General features: G+C 44.6%; 1 protein-coding gene across 1 annotated transcript in view; it reads right to left on the minus strand.

Moving 5' to 3' along the window:
* igsf3 (immunoglobulin superfamily, member 3) overlaps window positions 1-7,096 on the minus strand; it is a 60,848-nt gene extending 53,752 nt beyond the window's left edge. The window contains exon 1 of the mRNA XM_011608997.2: window positions 6,224-7,096. Within this exon, the coding sequence (XP_011607299.1) occupies window positions 6,224-6,266 (43 nt within the window). The 5' untranslated portion in view covers window positions 6,267-7,096. The remainder of the gene's footprint in view (window positions 1-6,223) is intronic.
* Window positions 7,097-17,023: the final 9,927 nt, after the last annotated feature.

Here is a 17,023-nt window from a genome sequence, read left to right on the forward strand (position 1 = left end):
TTCTCTAAGCACGATGAGGAATACCACCATATCTTTAATTCTGTAAGTCGTCTGCGAGGCTGACTGGGAGCAGTAAAGTTACAGGAACATCCCAGTAATCTGTAAGCATCAACAGATCTCTTTATTCCTGTTTAATGGTGTGAAACACTTAAAGGTCCTTACAGAGAACTGAGAGAGTTTTTTATAGTTTAGTCATATCAGCGGATGCCACACCAAGACATCCTTGTACTTCTAATTTTGTGAGGACTTTCACAGACATAATGCATTCAGCAGATCCTTACCCTAACTATCCGGACTATCCCTGTAAACACAAACCCAATTCAACCTTAAAGCTATGTCTTAACCTTCTAACTGTCCTTTATTGTTGTGATTCGCAAAAAAACCCGTTTATTTTGCTCATTTTGATACTCAATGTGTAGGAAGTAGAAGAACCCAATAACACTTGTGTTTCCTGTACACAGACAATGACCTGGCTAGTTAGCCACCAGTGCTAAATAACTCATTCCCCAGTTCGTTTTTGTGTATTTTGTATGTGTATATTTTTGGTGAAGTCTTGCTACATTTCAGATTTTGAAGATTGTAATGTCTAAATTTTGCCTCCAACTGTAAAAAAGAATTAATTGCACCGTGATCTCTGTACTTTGTGTTAAGACTGACAAGACAAGAGCTTAAAGTATTAGAGATGAGTACCGAGTTGTGATTTCCTGATTACGATGGCCCCGCCCACATCTTAGTGGTACCATGGTGTAACCGAAAACCAATTCTGTACAGCGCTGTGTCGTGTCAAACGGTGTAGAGCCCAAGCTATCCTGACATGAGCCACCGGTAGAGAAGATTCAGTAGATCGTTTGATTGTTAATTGGTGCATAAGAATTAGTGGCTATAAAAACACTCACATCTTCGGTTATTATCCAGCGTTTGCCCGTGCACAATTAAACCCGACAGCTATGTCTACTCTACATACACTGGCTGGTATTTGTGTGACTGGCAGCTCACTATCAGTCCCTACATTAAGCTGTAGATTGGAAAGGAAAGTAATTAACTATTAATTAGTCCACTTGAAACAGACTTTTCTTCCCTCCCATTGTCATTCATTTTTTGCCTTTCAGGCACAAACATGCATATGTTTGTACATTCATGAATGCACATGCATTTAACGTGGACCTGGTTTTCGTAAAGCACGGTAAGCGGCACATTACCAGAACATAAAGGCGATGTGAGCAGGGTGCTCATTGCCGCGTTATGATTTTTGACAGGGGTTGCTTTGTGCATGGTGGCAACATTTATGCACAGAAACAGCTCAGCGTGAAGCTGTCACCATAGTTACGACGGTGATGTGGGATCTCGTCGGGTGGAGGATCAAACAGGGAGCAGGGGAGTGTGGCTGCACAAAAACCGTGCGTTTCTTTTTTGGTGTGTGTGTGGGGGGGTAAACTCATTGGCCATCCATTATCATCTCAGAGAAGTGGGGGAGGAGCAGAGCAGTTAATATCCCACAGAGACGGGACCAGGTTGGGTCCTTCAACTTGACAAAAACGTTGAAGATGTTGGCGTTACACTCGCGCTCGCTCCAACATGGAAGAGAGGATTTAAATATCTGGTGCGGATCACACTTGGGGGCAGGCTGTAATTAACGTGCTTTGAAGAAGAGGTGGGTTCTGCAGTATTGTTTAGAAAGAAAAAAGGAGTGGGGGAGGAAGGTCAGGGGCTATTCACTGAAGGAGGAGGTGGAGGAGGAGGCAGCAGCTGGAGTACATGTGAGTGAGCAGAGGCAGCACTACGTACAGATCAGTCCAAGCTTCCCACTGAAGGCTCATTGTTGGGCTGTTGGCTGTACAAAAGCAGGAGGTGTGATCTGAGGCCACCATAGATGCTGCTGGGTGGACAGGACGGAGAACTGTGATGCGTTTAGAGTCCTGACAGGTAACCAGAGCAGCTGACAACGCTCTCGCTGCTGTTCCTGCTGCTGTGGAGTCAATAGCAGACGGGACGCGACCAGAGCTGCAGAGCCACTTTCCTGATTCACAGTGGCAGACAAGAATTTTCCCTTAAGTTTGCTCCACTCCCAGAGTCATTCATATCCTGATGTGAACTACCGAGAGATAACGGCTCAGATCTGGGTCACATGGGGAGGTCTGTAAAAACAGACACTGCAGGAGAAGACTGATGAACTACAACTAACTTTAGATTCTCATTTATTGCACTGCTAGCATTAAAGTTCAATCATCTGAGTTTTAATTTTTCCTCTACGCCAGGGCGAAACTCTCTTTATTTCAGAAAAAAAAACTTTTCAATTTGAAAGGAAAGAGGCAGGAAGAGGGTATGATAAGAGAGGGTAATGGGTTGTTTTAAACTGCTTGGCTAGCTGGGTTTGAGTTTCCATAGCAGGCTGTGAGAAAGAATGAGGACGTGTTTCCATAAAGTCTGATCTGTTCGGGACAGAAAAGGTCAAAACTCATCTGCCTTCTTCAGGAAACCTCTAGGTGCCCAACAAATGTGCTGGTTACCCAAATGAAATGATACCTTTTACCTGGTAACTTTTCCAAACTTTGTACTGATGTGCTTTATACCTTGGTCTGTGAATGACAGAACAACTACACAAAAAACAGCAGCATTTAATCTGTAAAAAAAAAAAAGCCCCAAAATGACAAATCAAGAATCAAGAAATGCTGCATTTTTGTTATGCTTTTCTGTGGAGCCTTTGCCTGTTGTGGCAACAATGTCATAATATGACAGAGGAAACCAAGCCAACAACTCAGAAGGAGCTCTTGTTAAAGTTCAGGTCTGGTGCTTACAGTACAAACAAGAAAACACAGCACAGAAACAGCGACTTGCCGAGACCCCCCCCCCCCCCCCCCACCCCATACTGGAAGAAGTTGTAGCTGTATTTCTGGTGGCAAGCAGCACAAAATAATAACAAAAGTTGGGACGCCCCAAACACAATTCCACTGCTTATGATCCCACATCAGCTTCACAGCCAACCAGACACTGAGTAAATGCATTTAGCCTCTGTGTCTAGACGCCGCTACCTTCCAGTGTCAGCTGAGGCTGACAGACCCACCGAAGGCATTCACACTGTCAGCCGAGTCAAGATGGAGAGCAGCAAGATGCAAAGGTCTGACCACACAAATGCAAAGGTCTCTGGAGTGGGGTGTCGGGGGTGGGGTGGGGGGTTCCCAGCTGTCATTCGACCTCGCCATAGAGGAGAAGCTCAGTGGATCAGGGTGTGGTACTACAAACTTTAAATCGCAACAGAGTTTGAAATGCCTGGATGCTAAAGAGCCGTGATGGCGGGCTATTTATATCCTGAAATAATAACAACACATAACTGGTGGATTTGAATGCCAGCTGTTTCTTAAACATGTCTCACCAGTGCAGACAGGGCTGCATGTTATGGAGATTTTTCATTCTCTAAATATTAGTAAGACTTGTAAAGCCAAAAAAAAAATATATATCATAAATTACAGAACTGAGATTTATTGGGACCAATTATAGATGACTGACTTCATATTCTCTGTTGATAAGCAGACAGTGTCTGGGGTGTCACGACAACATCTTGAAACTTTTGGATAAACAGCGGCGTCGTGAGCAAGGATAACGAGCTTTTGTTCTGACTTAAAAACCACTCATCATGAAACAGAACAAAAAGATGACTGAGGGGAAACAAGGAGGCATCCACCACACACTGGGAGAAGATGCAGGGGGATGGGGGATAAAAGATCACGTCACTCTTTGTGCAGGTTTTTTTTCCCTTCTCCGAGTAAAAATTTCAATGCCACCGTTGCCCATTTTCCAAATGGCACAGTGCTTCAAAGTTTCCATTTATATTTCCCTCTTCAGGTGCACTCGCTTTCATCTTCTGTACTTTCGCCCTTCAGCGCTGATGCAAATCCATTTTTGTGTTGTTGTAATGTAATTTAAAGCAGATTTAAAGCCCATGGCGGTATTTTGAGTTGAAAATCACTGCGGCACTCTTTGATTCCGCCGACAGCGCAGGGCTCCTTGTTTTATGTTGCTTTTGAATGACAGGCCCCACCCACAACCACACCCCAGCCCTTATGAAAAATTCATCCTCTCAACCCACCATCTGTCTACGGATGGTGCCCATGTATTCATCACAGGGCTGCAGGGGAAGCACCCGTCTCGCCGCCTATGTGAAGCTCATCAACGTATGGAAACGCACAAGCATCTGCAGACAGCAACGGAGAGTGGATCCTGTCAGATTCAGAGCCCAAAAAGTCTTTGCAGTGCAAAGGTGCTTTGAGACCAGCTGATTAAAAGAACCAGTGGCAGCTTGTCTGAAACTGGTTGAGTGCAGGCTGCTCTGCTGTCAGCCCAGTAAATGGAAACCACTCAGGCATTTCACAGTTAAACCAGCCAGTCTCAGCAAATTACGTTCCAATTTCGTAATATAAACTGGGACATCTCCAGTAATTTAGGTGAGCCACAGATTCGTACGTGTCTTCACATGACCTGAAGCTCCCTGACCTCACGGTAAAACACGGCAACCTTCATAGTTCAACCCCGGCTCTTTCACTCCGTGAAACTAATAAACATTGGCTCCTCCAGGCTACTCTTTTTATATCATAAACCTGGGCCAGAGCCTCAAATGAGTCCACACATGCACGCCCGTGTGCATACACTCACACCTGGATGCAAACTCGGGAGCATAAATAACACCAGTATGAGATCTGCCTGGCAAAATATTGTTGAAGCAAAGCTTCTGGGCTTAATAATGATTGATGAGGATGCTGGATTACAAAGTTGTCATCTCCCTTTATTGTCTTTCTTTTCTTTTTATTTAAGAAAGCACCTAAATACAGATGCAAAAAGTGCAGTAAAGACGGGAAAAGATGCTGCATATCAAGACCTGAAAGCTTCAAAAAGGACTAGAATAAATAACCAATACTACTACATTTTAATGATCAAACTCCAATACTGTATCACTGAGGCAGGCAGTGTTGACAGGATTAAGTAACAGAAGTACCAGCACTTCCATCCAAGTGTGGGACATTAATCTGGACAACAAAGCAATCAGACTGTGATTGATTATTGCTTAAACGAGGATAAACGTGTCCTCCTGTACTGCACTGCAGGGTTAACCAGATCATGTGCCATTATGATTAGAAAATTAATTTAAAACAAGCAACATTTCCCAAGATTCACAAATGGAAATCCACTGTCAGTGAAAAGGGCAGCAGAATGTGACGTTGGAAAAAGGGCATTAGATAATTTTATGAGCGGTGTGATGCGTGCACCCCCCACACACACACACAAACAAACCAAATAAACCTCCTCTTTGCCAGCACCTGAAATGTTCTTCGCCATCCCAAGCTGCCCCCAGTTTGACTGTGATTCATGATTATTATGTAACAAGAGCCGCCAGCCCACACTGGGAGACCAGGTCTGGGCTGTTACATCTCCCATTTTCCAAGTTCTACCTCATACTGGTGAAAGTGAATTCTTATCCACTGGAATGAAACGTCAGGAAAGGTAATCCCTTTGGCCGGCCATGCGGGCCTTCAGCGGCTTCCACTCCCACCCGCCTCCTCCGTCCCTGCCCCCGGCGGTGCTACCAGGCCTCCCCATCCGGGAACAGAGAAGCCATCTGGTGTTTGTTTGGGACGGTTCACAGGCAGGAGGCGCTCTGTTGTGTTGCATGAGCGAGTGTCAGCAGCCACGAGTCCAGTCAGGTGTGTGCAGGAAGTGCGTTAATTTTGCGTTTATCTGCGAAAATCTCAGAGTGAGACCTGTGACAACTTTTACCACCAGAAGGCTCCCGTACCACTGTCGTGCACGACTCCACACCCTGAGGGTGCCGGTGGTGTGTAACCCAGCTGTGCACTAATGCTGGATTGGACTGTGGACTTTCACATGCAGACAATGACAGGATGTCTGTTGATCTTGAACACAGAAGGTCAGCCCGCATAGGGTTAATCTGTGACTACAATCCAAATATCACATTAACCTAGTTTGACGCGCACGCACGCGGGGCCCGCGCGCACACACAGCTGTTGACGTGCATCTGCCATGATTGCAGTGATTATTGATGTAGCCTACTTCCACCTGACTCACGGTGACTGGCTGGTCCAACTTGCCCGCACAAATGTGTCAAAACAGGTGTGCCAGGTCTGACGCACGGCACGTTTACTTTATGCATCTGGACACGTAAATGGAGCCTTTTATCCCCCTCCCTTTCGTAATTATTATTTTTATTACTTACCAAACAGCACGCAGGCGACGACGAGGAGAGCACCGGTTGCCATGGCGTGTTGCCCCTCGGATTTACTTCCAATATTCCCTTTAGGGCACTGATTTCTGGAGGCGCTGTTTTTTTTAGGAGATACTCGGTGATCTGGAGTCAAATCCGCAGCCGGGGAGTCCGGCTCACCTTTCCCTTAGACCCCCCCGCAATTAAAAAAAAATAAAAAAATAAAAAACCCAGAGGCTTCCTATCTGCTTCTATCGCTGACGATGAGAGCTTATAGCAGAGCGACCCAACCCACTCCCGGTTTACTACGCATCCGAGACTGCGGAGGAGATTCTCACTCTCAGCCCCCCTCAATGGAGACAAAAAAACGAGGAAAACTCCAGCGTGACTTGCGCGTATTTGGAAAAACCTGCGCGCAGACAGCGACCCGGGGATGTGCGCGGCGCTGATCTGAAGTTAGAATGAAATAAGTCCTTGTTGGATTGCGTCCTTCCTCCGCCGCTGATGTAGAAGCGTAAATCGCAGCCCAAGCAGGCTCCGGCTGCCTCCACGGAAATCCCGGAGACTATAATCAATCTCCCACTATCGCTCCGCAGAAAGCCCGATGGGCGGGCGCTCTAGATGAGGCAGCGTCGGCTTTGTGCTCTGACACAATACACGGGAGCCATCAATGGACGCGCACACTCCTCGCCCATTACACCAGCTACACACCTGAGTCACTCTTTTAGAGACGCTTTACCAAATTACACCTGCTTCATTCTTCTGAGATTTGGCTTCGGGAATAAAACCTATCTCTCTCCCTCCCCCTCTCTCTCTCTCTCTCTCTCTCGGTCTCTACCTCTCTCTCTCTCTCTCTCCCAAGGTTATTTCCCTGTTCCCCGCGAGCCGCTCTTGTTTGTCTGGCACTTTTGAAAACTTCCCCGCGCGCTGCCCTCCCCCCACCGCAGGCCACGCCCCCGCAGCGCGCGACACCGCCGGCGACTGAGCGCGAGGCGATATTTGCATTTGTGAATTAAATTTCTGGGCCGGGACGTCGGAGGCTTGAATAGGTGAAGTCAAGTGGATTTTCACCGCGTTTAGCTCCTGCAGGGGGGAGTTTAACCGAGAGAAGTGATTAGATTTGATTCGCATGTGCATGACTTTAATTTGAAGCGCACCTGCAAGAATATTCTTTTTGGGGGCGGAAATTAGATGCATATGAGGCCACTAAAAGTATCCGCAAAGTGGTATGCGGATTTTAATATTTTAAAAAGACGTTGGTTACTGTGCAAACTACAGGGGAGACGCGAGTTCTGGGTACTTTTGCACCAGTTTAAGCATCTTTTGAAGCTGTTAAGATCATATTATAATCAAGGGGTGTCAAAATAAAGGAATACAAAGTAAATCCTGCTTCAAAACTGCCATTAAAAGTGTTTATGTCTCTTCTTTATCCCAAAAGTCACCGTCTCATGTATAATTTATCCTGCAGGCAGCTCGTTGTATCGACACAATATGCTCGCAGGCTCCCATACACACAACTGGCAATGAGCCTAATGAGGTGACACACTCTCTGGAACTGTGGGAAATATCAGAACTTACACCTTCCCCCATTCCAGCTTCTCCCCTCATCGTTTGCAAGCAGCAGTTTTCACCTCTCTTGATTCAGATCCTAAATAGCAAAGCCAATCATTACTTTGACATAGGCTCCAATTTATTTATTTACCTTCACGACTTCACAGCTCCAATATTAGCAGGTTCTGAAAATAGACAGGGAGTTTGCATGGAAACGGAAAATAGCACAATGAGGCGACGGCGTGGAGCGGAGAGGGAGCGCTGATGTCTGGAAAGGACAGAAATACAGAATCCAAAAAGCTGCAACTTAGTGAAACCCACGGCTCCCTCTTGTGTGATACATAAATAAATGAGCAGGCCTCCATGTGCATGCGTAAAGGGATGGCAAAGGACCCATCTGTTATTCTCTTTATCTGCTGGGAATTTCAAACTCTAAACATTGTCTGAACATAACATGAACAGTCCTTTTTGGATGCAGTAAAAATGATTCCTCTCCCTTTGCTGGGCTCAGAGATTTCAGCTCAGATAAAACTTCCTGAACAACCAATGAGATGGGTCTATGCCCCCAGGCGCCGGGGGAGATGTTTGCAGAATCTCGTTTGCTAATAAACCGTAACATCACATTTGACTAACAGTTTAACTGAAGTGTTTAACGACAAAGCGGGGGGAGGATTTCAGTCCTTCCTTGTATTTAAAACAGGAAAAACTGTGGTAAAAACTATGTTACTATTATAAAGAACATGATTTTTTGACCGGGCTTCTCCAAACCTGCACTTAATACAGAGACAAAAAGAGCTGCGAAGGTAGGACATGTGCACCACACCTGATGTGCAGCACCTAAATTTAGCTCAGTTCTCCATAGACCCCTTATTGCACGGGCGAGCAGCGGCACAATTTGCACGGGCAGGCTGCAGAAGGCCAGCCGCAGCACTGTCTCAGCCACACATCACGTTCACGCTCCGAGACACCCTTCGAACCCCCCATGCCAGATTAATCCCCATTTAAGTGCGCTTGCCCAGATAAAATAAGGTTTCAGAGGAATTTCTTGCATGTGAGATGGGTGTTGGGGACTCACAGTGGGTCTCCATGGAAACAGGAGTTGCACATGCATCGTGTGCGCCTCATAAAGGTCTTCATCACCCAGATAAAGGCTTAATTGCAGCATTCTTGTCAGTGTCTTGCATTTGAGTTTTGCCCGGGCGCCCTTTTTATTCAAATTTGAATATTTCAGTCCTGTTACAGCACTTGTATCGAGCTGGTGCCAGCAAGGTTAGACAGGGAAGCTGTGAGGGGCTTGTTTACTTATTTCATCACACACACATTTTTATTCCAACAGTAAATGAATGATTTATTGCATCTCGCTGTGCATTTTCAACCTCTTCTATTCTCACATGATTCTGACAGTTTTGTGCAGAGTCGTGTGTGCAGCCAGCACACACATTTGCACCAGAGCTTACACACTGATGTTGAGCGTCACTTCACATTAGATGGAGGCTAATCTGCGTTAAGGAAATAACCATATGTGTGAAGGTTTCTACCACGGGAAAATGGGATCACACGTGAAATCGCTTTGTTGACGAGAAGATCGGGCCCACGATGGAAACCATTACATAAATGATCTCTGAAACAAAGAGACAACTATAAATAAGTAAACAAAAGCTCTTTGTTCTGATGGAGTCAAAAAGCACCACAAAAAGCTTCTGAAATGACTGGCCGTATTTATTCTGGGAGGCCTCCCTGAGCGGAACCAGAGCGATGGGAAAATAATCCAGGAGGAAGATGGAATGAGGATGAACAGAAAACAGAGTCTGACCTTCATGTGAAACCTTTGGATGTGCATTTGGGAAGGTTTCTTTTATAAAAAACTTTATTTGGAGTGTTGGGATGATGATGGATCGTGCGTGTCGAGCTATTGCTCCATTACGAGTCAAAGAAGTAATCCCAAACCCATTCACCTTAAAGGAAAATAACGACCAAGTGGACAACAACAACCACATTCCTAAAGTTTATTCAAAACAATTCTCACTCCTTTTGTTAAAAAAAATCATGTACATTACAGGTACATTACTTTGGACATTAACGGGAAAAGTATTTGTTACTTAAAGAAAGGCAAAAAGGAGAACATGTTTGTCATTTATCCTCTTCTTTCCTTGACCACTTTATCCCTTTCGTGGTCATGGGGAGGGTGCTGGAGTCTGTCCCAGCTGCATATGGGCGCAGGCAGGGTCCACCTCTCAATGACTCGCCAGCTCATCCACGGCCCTATCTGAGCATATGTGGGTTCGGTACCTTGCCCAAGGGTACTTTGCCAGTGCTCTGAGGGTGTCCTGGCAGCTCCCCCTACTACCAGAACACCCTCCATGTTTTGTCCACTCTGGGGCTTGAACCTAGAACCTTCTGCTTCTCAGCCCAGTCCCCAACAGTCTTTAGAATCAATGTAATATAGGACATGTTATAAAAACTGTGGAAATGTTAAATGTGTTTCAGGAGGAACGCAATACATTACTGACAGAAGAAAATTCCACTTGGAACTCCCGGCATGGATTAGATGTATGGCTGCATCCATGTCGGCACTGAATCCCTCTCCAGCAGGATGTTTGCTGTATGCAGCCTGGGGACTTACTAATTGTTAGGGTCAACCATAAAGCTAAATAAGGTCGATTTTAGGGCTTTCACAGTGTGTGTGATGAGCTTGGTTTAACCTCTTCAGGTCGACACACATGTTTGAAGATGAACAGCTTTAATGGGTGGTTTAGTTTAGTTTCATGCAGTTTAAAACATGTTTTACCATTTTAAAAAGGCTTAGGGAGGAAACCTATTTTGGAAAACTACTTTATAATCCTCGAGCACTGATGTCAATCATTCAACCAATCCTTCTAATCCACTCACACGTATGCACTTATTAGATCATACGCAGCTTCTTCTAACGGACCAACATTTAGAGCCGCAGGTTTGAACACTGCTGGGTGACTTTGACACAGTGGACACACAGTCTTATATGGGCAAAAAGCTACAATTCAGCTGGTTCTAACGAGATTCCAAACAGTCAATCTATCTGGGATTTATTTTGAGCTCACAAAGCCGAGGTAAGACCTAATACCCTGTGTTTTCAAATAGCCTTTGGTTATTTACAGATGATCCTGGTGCTGTCAGGAGCCCATTTCCACACCAACTTTGCAGAGATTGTTGAATGTTGCCCAAGCATCAAATAATGAATGATGTGACAGGTACATTTGTGTGACAGTTAGTGAGGGTGCACAGTGTTAATAATGTCCCAGTGGTCAGCTCTGCTCCTAACGAACATCTAGCCATGCATCAACATCAAGAATGGCCTCAATATTAATCAAGTGTCGGCACTGAAAATGGAAATTTGAGACCTGGATTGAAAAGTGATTAAAAGGGGGTCCTTTGTCAAGATTATTTGAGCAATGCGCAGCTGATAATTACGTTATTTTACAACACGTTTGCTCCGTCTTCATTCAATCCTAAAGTGTGGGTAATTTATATATTCCATAGTCCCAAGGGATTTATATTCACTTGTATTTGCCTACTCATCTGCTACATGACGTTTTGCTATTACCAGATAAAGAATCCCTCTGGAGCTTGAACAATAATGCTGCGTAATGATATGAAGTAACAATTAAACCTTTCTTTTTCCTCTCCTCACTTCTGAGAGTCGGTTCTTTCCCTCCTGTGTGAGGCCAGGCATCGTTGTTTACACTCGAATGGGCTTTGATTGTTTCTGCTGATTGCTGCATAGTTATTTGCATTCCTGTTTATGATTCCCTTTGTCTGCATTGAAAGTCAGTCACAAGCAGTTAAGCGGGAGCCCAAACCTTAAAAAAGGAATCAATCTCTCTAATGATACCTTTGCAGATGGATTTCATGACATCAATAGATTATTGTATGAATTCCTAATAAATCTTTGCAAGGACTAATATGCTGATTGAAATGTAAGAACGTATACATAATTAAGTTGAATGTTTTAAATCTACTTTGTAAAATAAAACATCTCAATCTGTGGGAGTCACACAACTGACTGTCACACAAAGTGACACGCATGCACAGGCTCTGCAATTTTACAGAAAAGCTCATAGAGAGGGAGGTCATCAAGGTAAGCGTGTACACACCAGAGATTGCCTGGAAACACAAGCCTCCATTACGAAACAAAGGCACATTTCATCATCATCTCTCGCAGGTTCAGGCGTGTCCTTCTTACTGCTGGGTAACAACAACAAAGCAGACGCTATCTATCAACTCTGAGGTGAAGAAAGAACATTTGCTTTTTCATGAACAAACACTGAAGCAGTTTCAGAGATGCAAGTAAAGGTAACACCACCTCACACATACCCTTACAAAGGTTTGAGGTTCAGGGGAAATGAATGGGCTTTAGGGTCCTGGTGGAGCCTGGTGGCCATCATACATCAATTGCCATATAAGTGTGAATGAATAAGAATTGATTAATGTTTTTTCCTCCAGACTCAAAAGGGGTCCCACAAGGCTCTGTCCAAGGAGGCTCTTTTTTGATATAGATGATTTTGTGTCTGCAGGTGCTGGCTGAAGCATATCAGATGACAGATTTCTTTATCAGATGATAAAGAAATGAACACAGAAGGTGTCATGTATATTAAAATATCAAACATTTTAATTTTCATTTGCTGGAAAGCCACAAAAAATGTTTTACATTTAGTCATTAGCTTTGGTGTCTAAAATACCCAATATTATCCTCTATTTTCAAAAACATATGCATGCATTATCATTCATGCATTTCATATTTTAAAAGCAGAAACATTTTCTAACATTTACCACTGATCAGGTTTTAAACTTGTTGTTACACATGTTGACCTGTGGGAAAAAAAACTTTTAAAATAAATTCATTTAATTTTCTGAATTCACTCCTCATTTTAATTTTTTCAGCCTACATTTGAAAGGACAACTTGTATTGCTGCAATGCTTTGCTGGCATCAAAAATGACGTTGAAATCTGACAGCAGACATTTGAGACCACAAGCTACAGGACAGGAGTATTAAATGATGTTACACTGTAGGTCACACCGAGGAGCTGATGAAAATACATTAGGTTGACAGGAAGTAAATCACAGAAGGGCATCTCAATTTAAAGCCCAATCTGAATTTAATCGGGATTTACTCCTAAGACGCACAACGGAGCGGACTATAGGACATTAAACCGCAGCATTTTGACTACGATCGCAGTAATCTGTGCCCTCTGATACTGAATCCAAACTATCAGATGGGAGTTAAGGATCTCAGAAGGGTGCTGTTCTGCTGAGGTGAAGCCTGGGGCGCTTTGAATGATCAGGTCAGTGTGATCTTATCTCTGCTGCCGAACAGAAGAAACAGGAGGTGCCGGCCCGCCTACCTCGGGCTGAGTTAAGCACTCTCCTATCTTTAACAAACACTCTTGCATCTTCATTTGCATACACGCACGTGTGTCAATACAAGTGCAGGTTAGCGCACACATCCACCTGCTCCAGAAACAGCACCTCTGACGCAGGCGTGGGTGTCTGGCAGCACCTGACAGACACTTCCCCTTTAAGGCCGCTCTCTTTCTTCTATCCCATGCGGTCACATTTGCAGGATAGCTCGTGCGCCGTGGTTTAGAACACTTGGAATGAGGTTGTGTGGAAGGAGGAAGGAAGAGACCGGAGAACTTCATCATGTGACCCGCATGTGCTGACCTGCAGACTTATACGTGCACACGTGCAGGCTCCTACAAGCTTGTGTTCAGGCTCAAAATAACAATCTGTGTCTCATCTCAGAGAAAGTCCTTCCATTTGCAGCTTAATCTCATTTGTAATAAAAGGTTTCAGACATTTCTGATATATCTGCTGCCAGCAGTTAGTGTGTCCACCTCCTCCGTTCCCGTTGAAATTTAAACTGCCCAGTGTGACCAAAACCAAATGAAGGCCGGGAGGAAAAAACTTTGATTCTACGATCAGATCTTGCGCAAATACTCTGACGGATTGGTTAAATCTACGCGTCTCCCTGGGACTGCAGATGTTGTGCTCCAGCTGGGTCATGCATACATGCTTTAAACGTGTTGAGAGTGGCACATATGCAAAGCCTCCTCCAGGGCTTCTTCCCTTGCATGAGTTAGTGCATCTTTGTGTCAGTTTCCTGCGTCTGAACTTGGCAGGGCTGCGAGCAAAAGCACTTTAATTGATTTGGAAGTAGTAGCTGCTGGGATTGCCTCTCACTGCTAAAACATGCGTGACAAACAGAAATCATAGCAGCTTATTACCACATCAAAGGGGGCAACCACCCTTTTCCCATTTATATAAAACCAACTGGCAAGTTTGATGACACTGAGCATTTTTTTTCAAATAAGGAAAACTAATTTGTGTATTTCTTTTTCGCTGCGTCAGGCCCAGATTCTCGGAGGGGTTCTCGAGACCATTACTTACACACATCACAGCGCGGTGGGGGGGGCAATAACCACAGCTGATCTTTCCTGACAAAAAGACACGGTTGATTTATGTGCCGCAGTTATTCATTACTGGAGCTTTGTGTGTGAGTGACATGAGCTCACAGTACTAGTGTCACCGCCTGCTCTCCGCAGCCCTCCGAGCAGACGGGCTCGAGCCCAGCATGAGGTTCGGTTCTGGGGTAAAGAAGCTGCTTACAAACAGAAAAGCCAATTACCGTGCACGGTATCATGAAGCACTATGGGCCCACTGTGGCTGAAAAGATTCTCTGGATGAAAGACTGGTGAGGTTGCTGTGGGTATAACCTGCATGTCAGCCCTCTGCAGCTTCTTTTACACCAATTATCAGCGGGGTCTTTAAAGCAGCTAATGCTGACATGCTGTGATGAAACTCCGTGTTTTACACCCTCGCTTATGTGATAATTATAATATACTGTTCGGAATTTGTTGTGCCTGTAAAATAGGGCAAGTCTCCATAGCTTATGACATTTACACTCAGAATACTTTTAACCAGGAGGAAAATAGAATTTTTTTTGTGTTATTATTTAAATTTAGCTCAGTTAAATCTGCACATAACCTCAGGTAAGACTGCTACAGCAAATAAATGAACTGAAAGTTTCCAAGATGGTGGCAGGCTGTGTGTAATTAGACAGAGACTGGCAGATGATGAATAAAAAAAAAAGGATCATGGGACCTCTCATTACCTTCATTACTAATGACCGAGCCTGCTGCTGCTCAGGACTGGAGAAGAATTGACATGCCAACACAAAGATGTGGTCCAGACCATTTCTGTGCCCCTGAGGTCGACTGTGACACACTGGAAGATCTTGATGATGTGTGACAGTTCCGCTCGCCTTACTTTCACATTAACCAGCAGCTCAGACAGGCAGAAGACGCCCGAGTGAGATAGATGGGAGAAGACACGTCTGTGGAAAGTTAAAGATGTTCCGTTTCATCATCCGGTCACAATGAAGCCTACAGAACAAACAAAGAGCTGCTGATTGTGATTAAAGTATATAACGTATGCATTGTGTTTAAAGTTAAGGAGACATTATCCCCCCTATTATTTACTGAAACTATAAGTGGAGAAACCATTTGGAGTTTATTACCATTAACAACCCGACCCTCAACCCCGTACTACTATGCTTCATTCTCCAAACCTGTCATTATGAATATATTCATAGACCTGGCTGAAAATGAAATATAATTAAAATTACTACCAGTCAGCTTTATGTATGATTTTTCTTTATTCTTTTACTACTTACTACTCTTAAAGAGTAGGTTTCCATGGCAGCCGGAGGATGGTATCAATGGGGGATGGTCATCAGCTTTCCTAGTTGAAATGATTATGCATACATCAAACATCAATATGCTACAGTGTGTATTTGCTATGGAAATACAGAAGAGAGGGATTTCTAGCGTGTGACAGTGGTTCTGAATGAATAGGGCGAGAGATCTGCTGCCGCTGTATAAATCCATATTATGGTATGTGCTGTGTATGTAGATGGGGCTTATTGATGCATCATTTATGGCACTTTGCTCTTAACTGCTGCTTCATCCTATTTAGGGTCGTGACTCGTGAGGGAGAGAGGGGTCGCAGGTCACCGAAGAGTTGCACTCACATCTGCAGCACTTCAGAAGTTTCAGTCAACCCACTGTTCGCATCTTCGGACTGTGGTTGTAGCCAAACTATGCAGATCCAATGGTCTGGAACCCGCACTGGTCCAGAACCGAACACGTGATACGAACCCACTGTTCTAACCCCTGCGCCGCTCCCACCATCGCGCGGTGTTTGTCAGCTAATTAGCAACATGAGTCAGTGTGACAGCAGCCGAGGGAGAGCCTCACGCAGCAGAGCCGGTTCTGATGAGTGATGAAGAAGAGGCACCGTGACAGCAGCTAAACCACTGTTAATGAAGACACCCGCTCGTTGTTGCGCAGCTATCTTTGACAGCCATCGAATCTGTCAGGAATCCATCGCCCAGGCTGTGGAACCAAGACATTTGCCTCTTGTTGACTTTTCACAAGCACAAAAGCAAACTATACAGAAACAGCAAACACAGACTTTCTCTGGTTTTAGATGGATCTAAACTTTTCTCTTTTTTCCCCCATTTTTGTCTATTCAGTTTCAGTTTATTTTTCCACACTGGCAAATACCATAATCTCCAGCGAGAGCAGCTAAAACACTTTATTAGTTTTAATTTCTTTGGTGTTTGTCTTTCTCTCATGACTCTGAGTGTCAGTGTGACAAAGACAGCCTGGTAATACATAAACTACCCAAAATAAACGAATAATAGAGTGAGACTGAAAAGGCCGCTGTAATAAAAAGCAATAAAAAATATCACAGAATTTTATTAGATTGCGTGGGGGAGAGAATGCTAAAGAAAGGCTTTTCCTATGGCAGCAACAGAAACAGAATCAGGCTGCTTCTCTTCCAGTGTCTGTCAGGAACACTCTATTGTTTACAGCAGTTAAAGTCCATCTGACCGTGCCATTTTTCCCTCTTGTGTCCTCCAGACGCGCGACCTTGATGGGCGTAGAGCTCGAGGTAAGCCTCTAGTACCGGGGGTCGATCCTTTGGCTGATTAACAGTTGCATGGCGTGCTGATAGAGCTCCCCGATGGCGCCGAGTCAAATGTGTTGCCCTGTTCCGAGATACCGACAAACCAATGTTTCGGGAGCTGCTGACATTTTTCTCGCTCTGATCCCCCACCTAAGAGGCCTCTCGTCTGCAGCAGCCAGGATCAAAATCAGATAACATCAGAAAGTGCAGACTGTTGAACGGCTTAACCATGCTCCCCCCCCCCCCCCCCCCCC

The sequence above is a fragment of the Takifugu rubripes genome, chromosome 1 (assembly GCF_901000725.2).
Source record: "Takifugu rubripes chromosome 1, fTakRub1.2, whole genome shotgun sequence".
NCBI classification, from domain to species: Eukaryota; Metazoa; Chordata; class Actinopteri; order Tetraodontiformes; family Tetraodontidae; genus Takifugu; species Takifugu rubripes.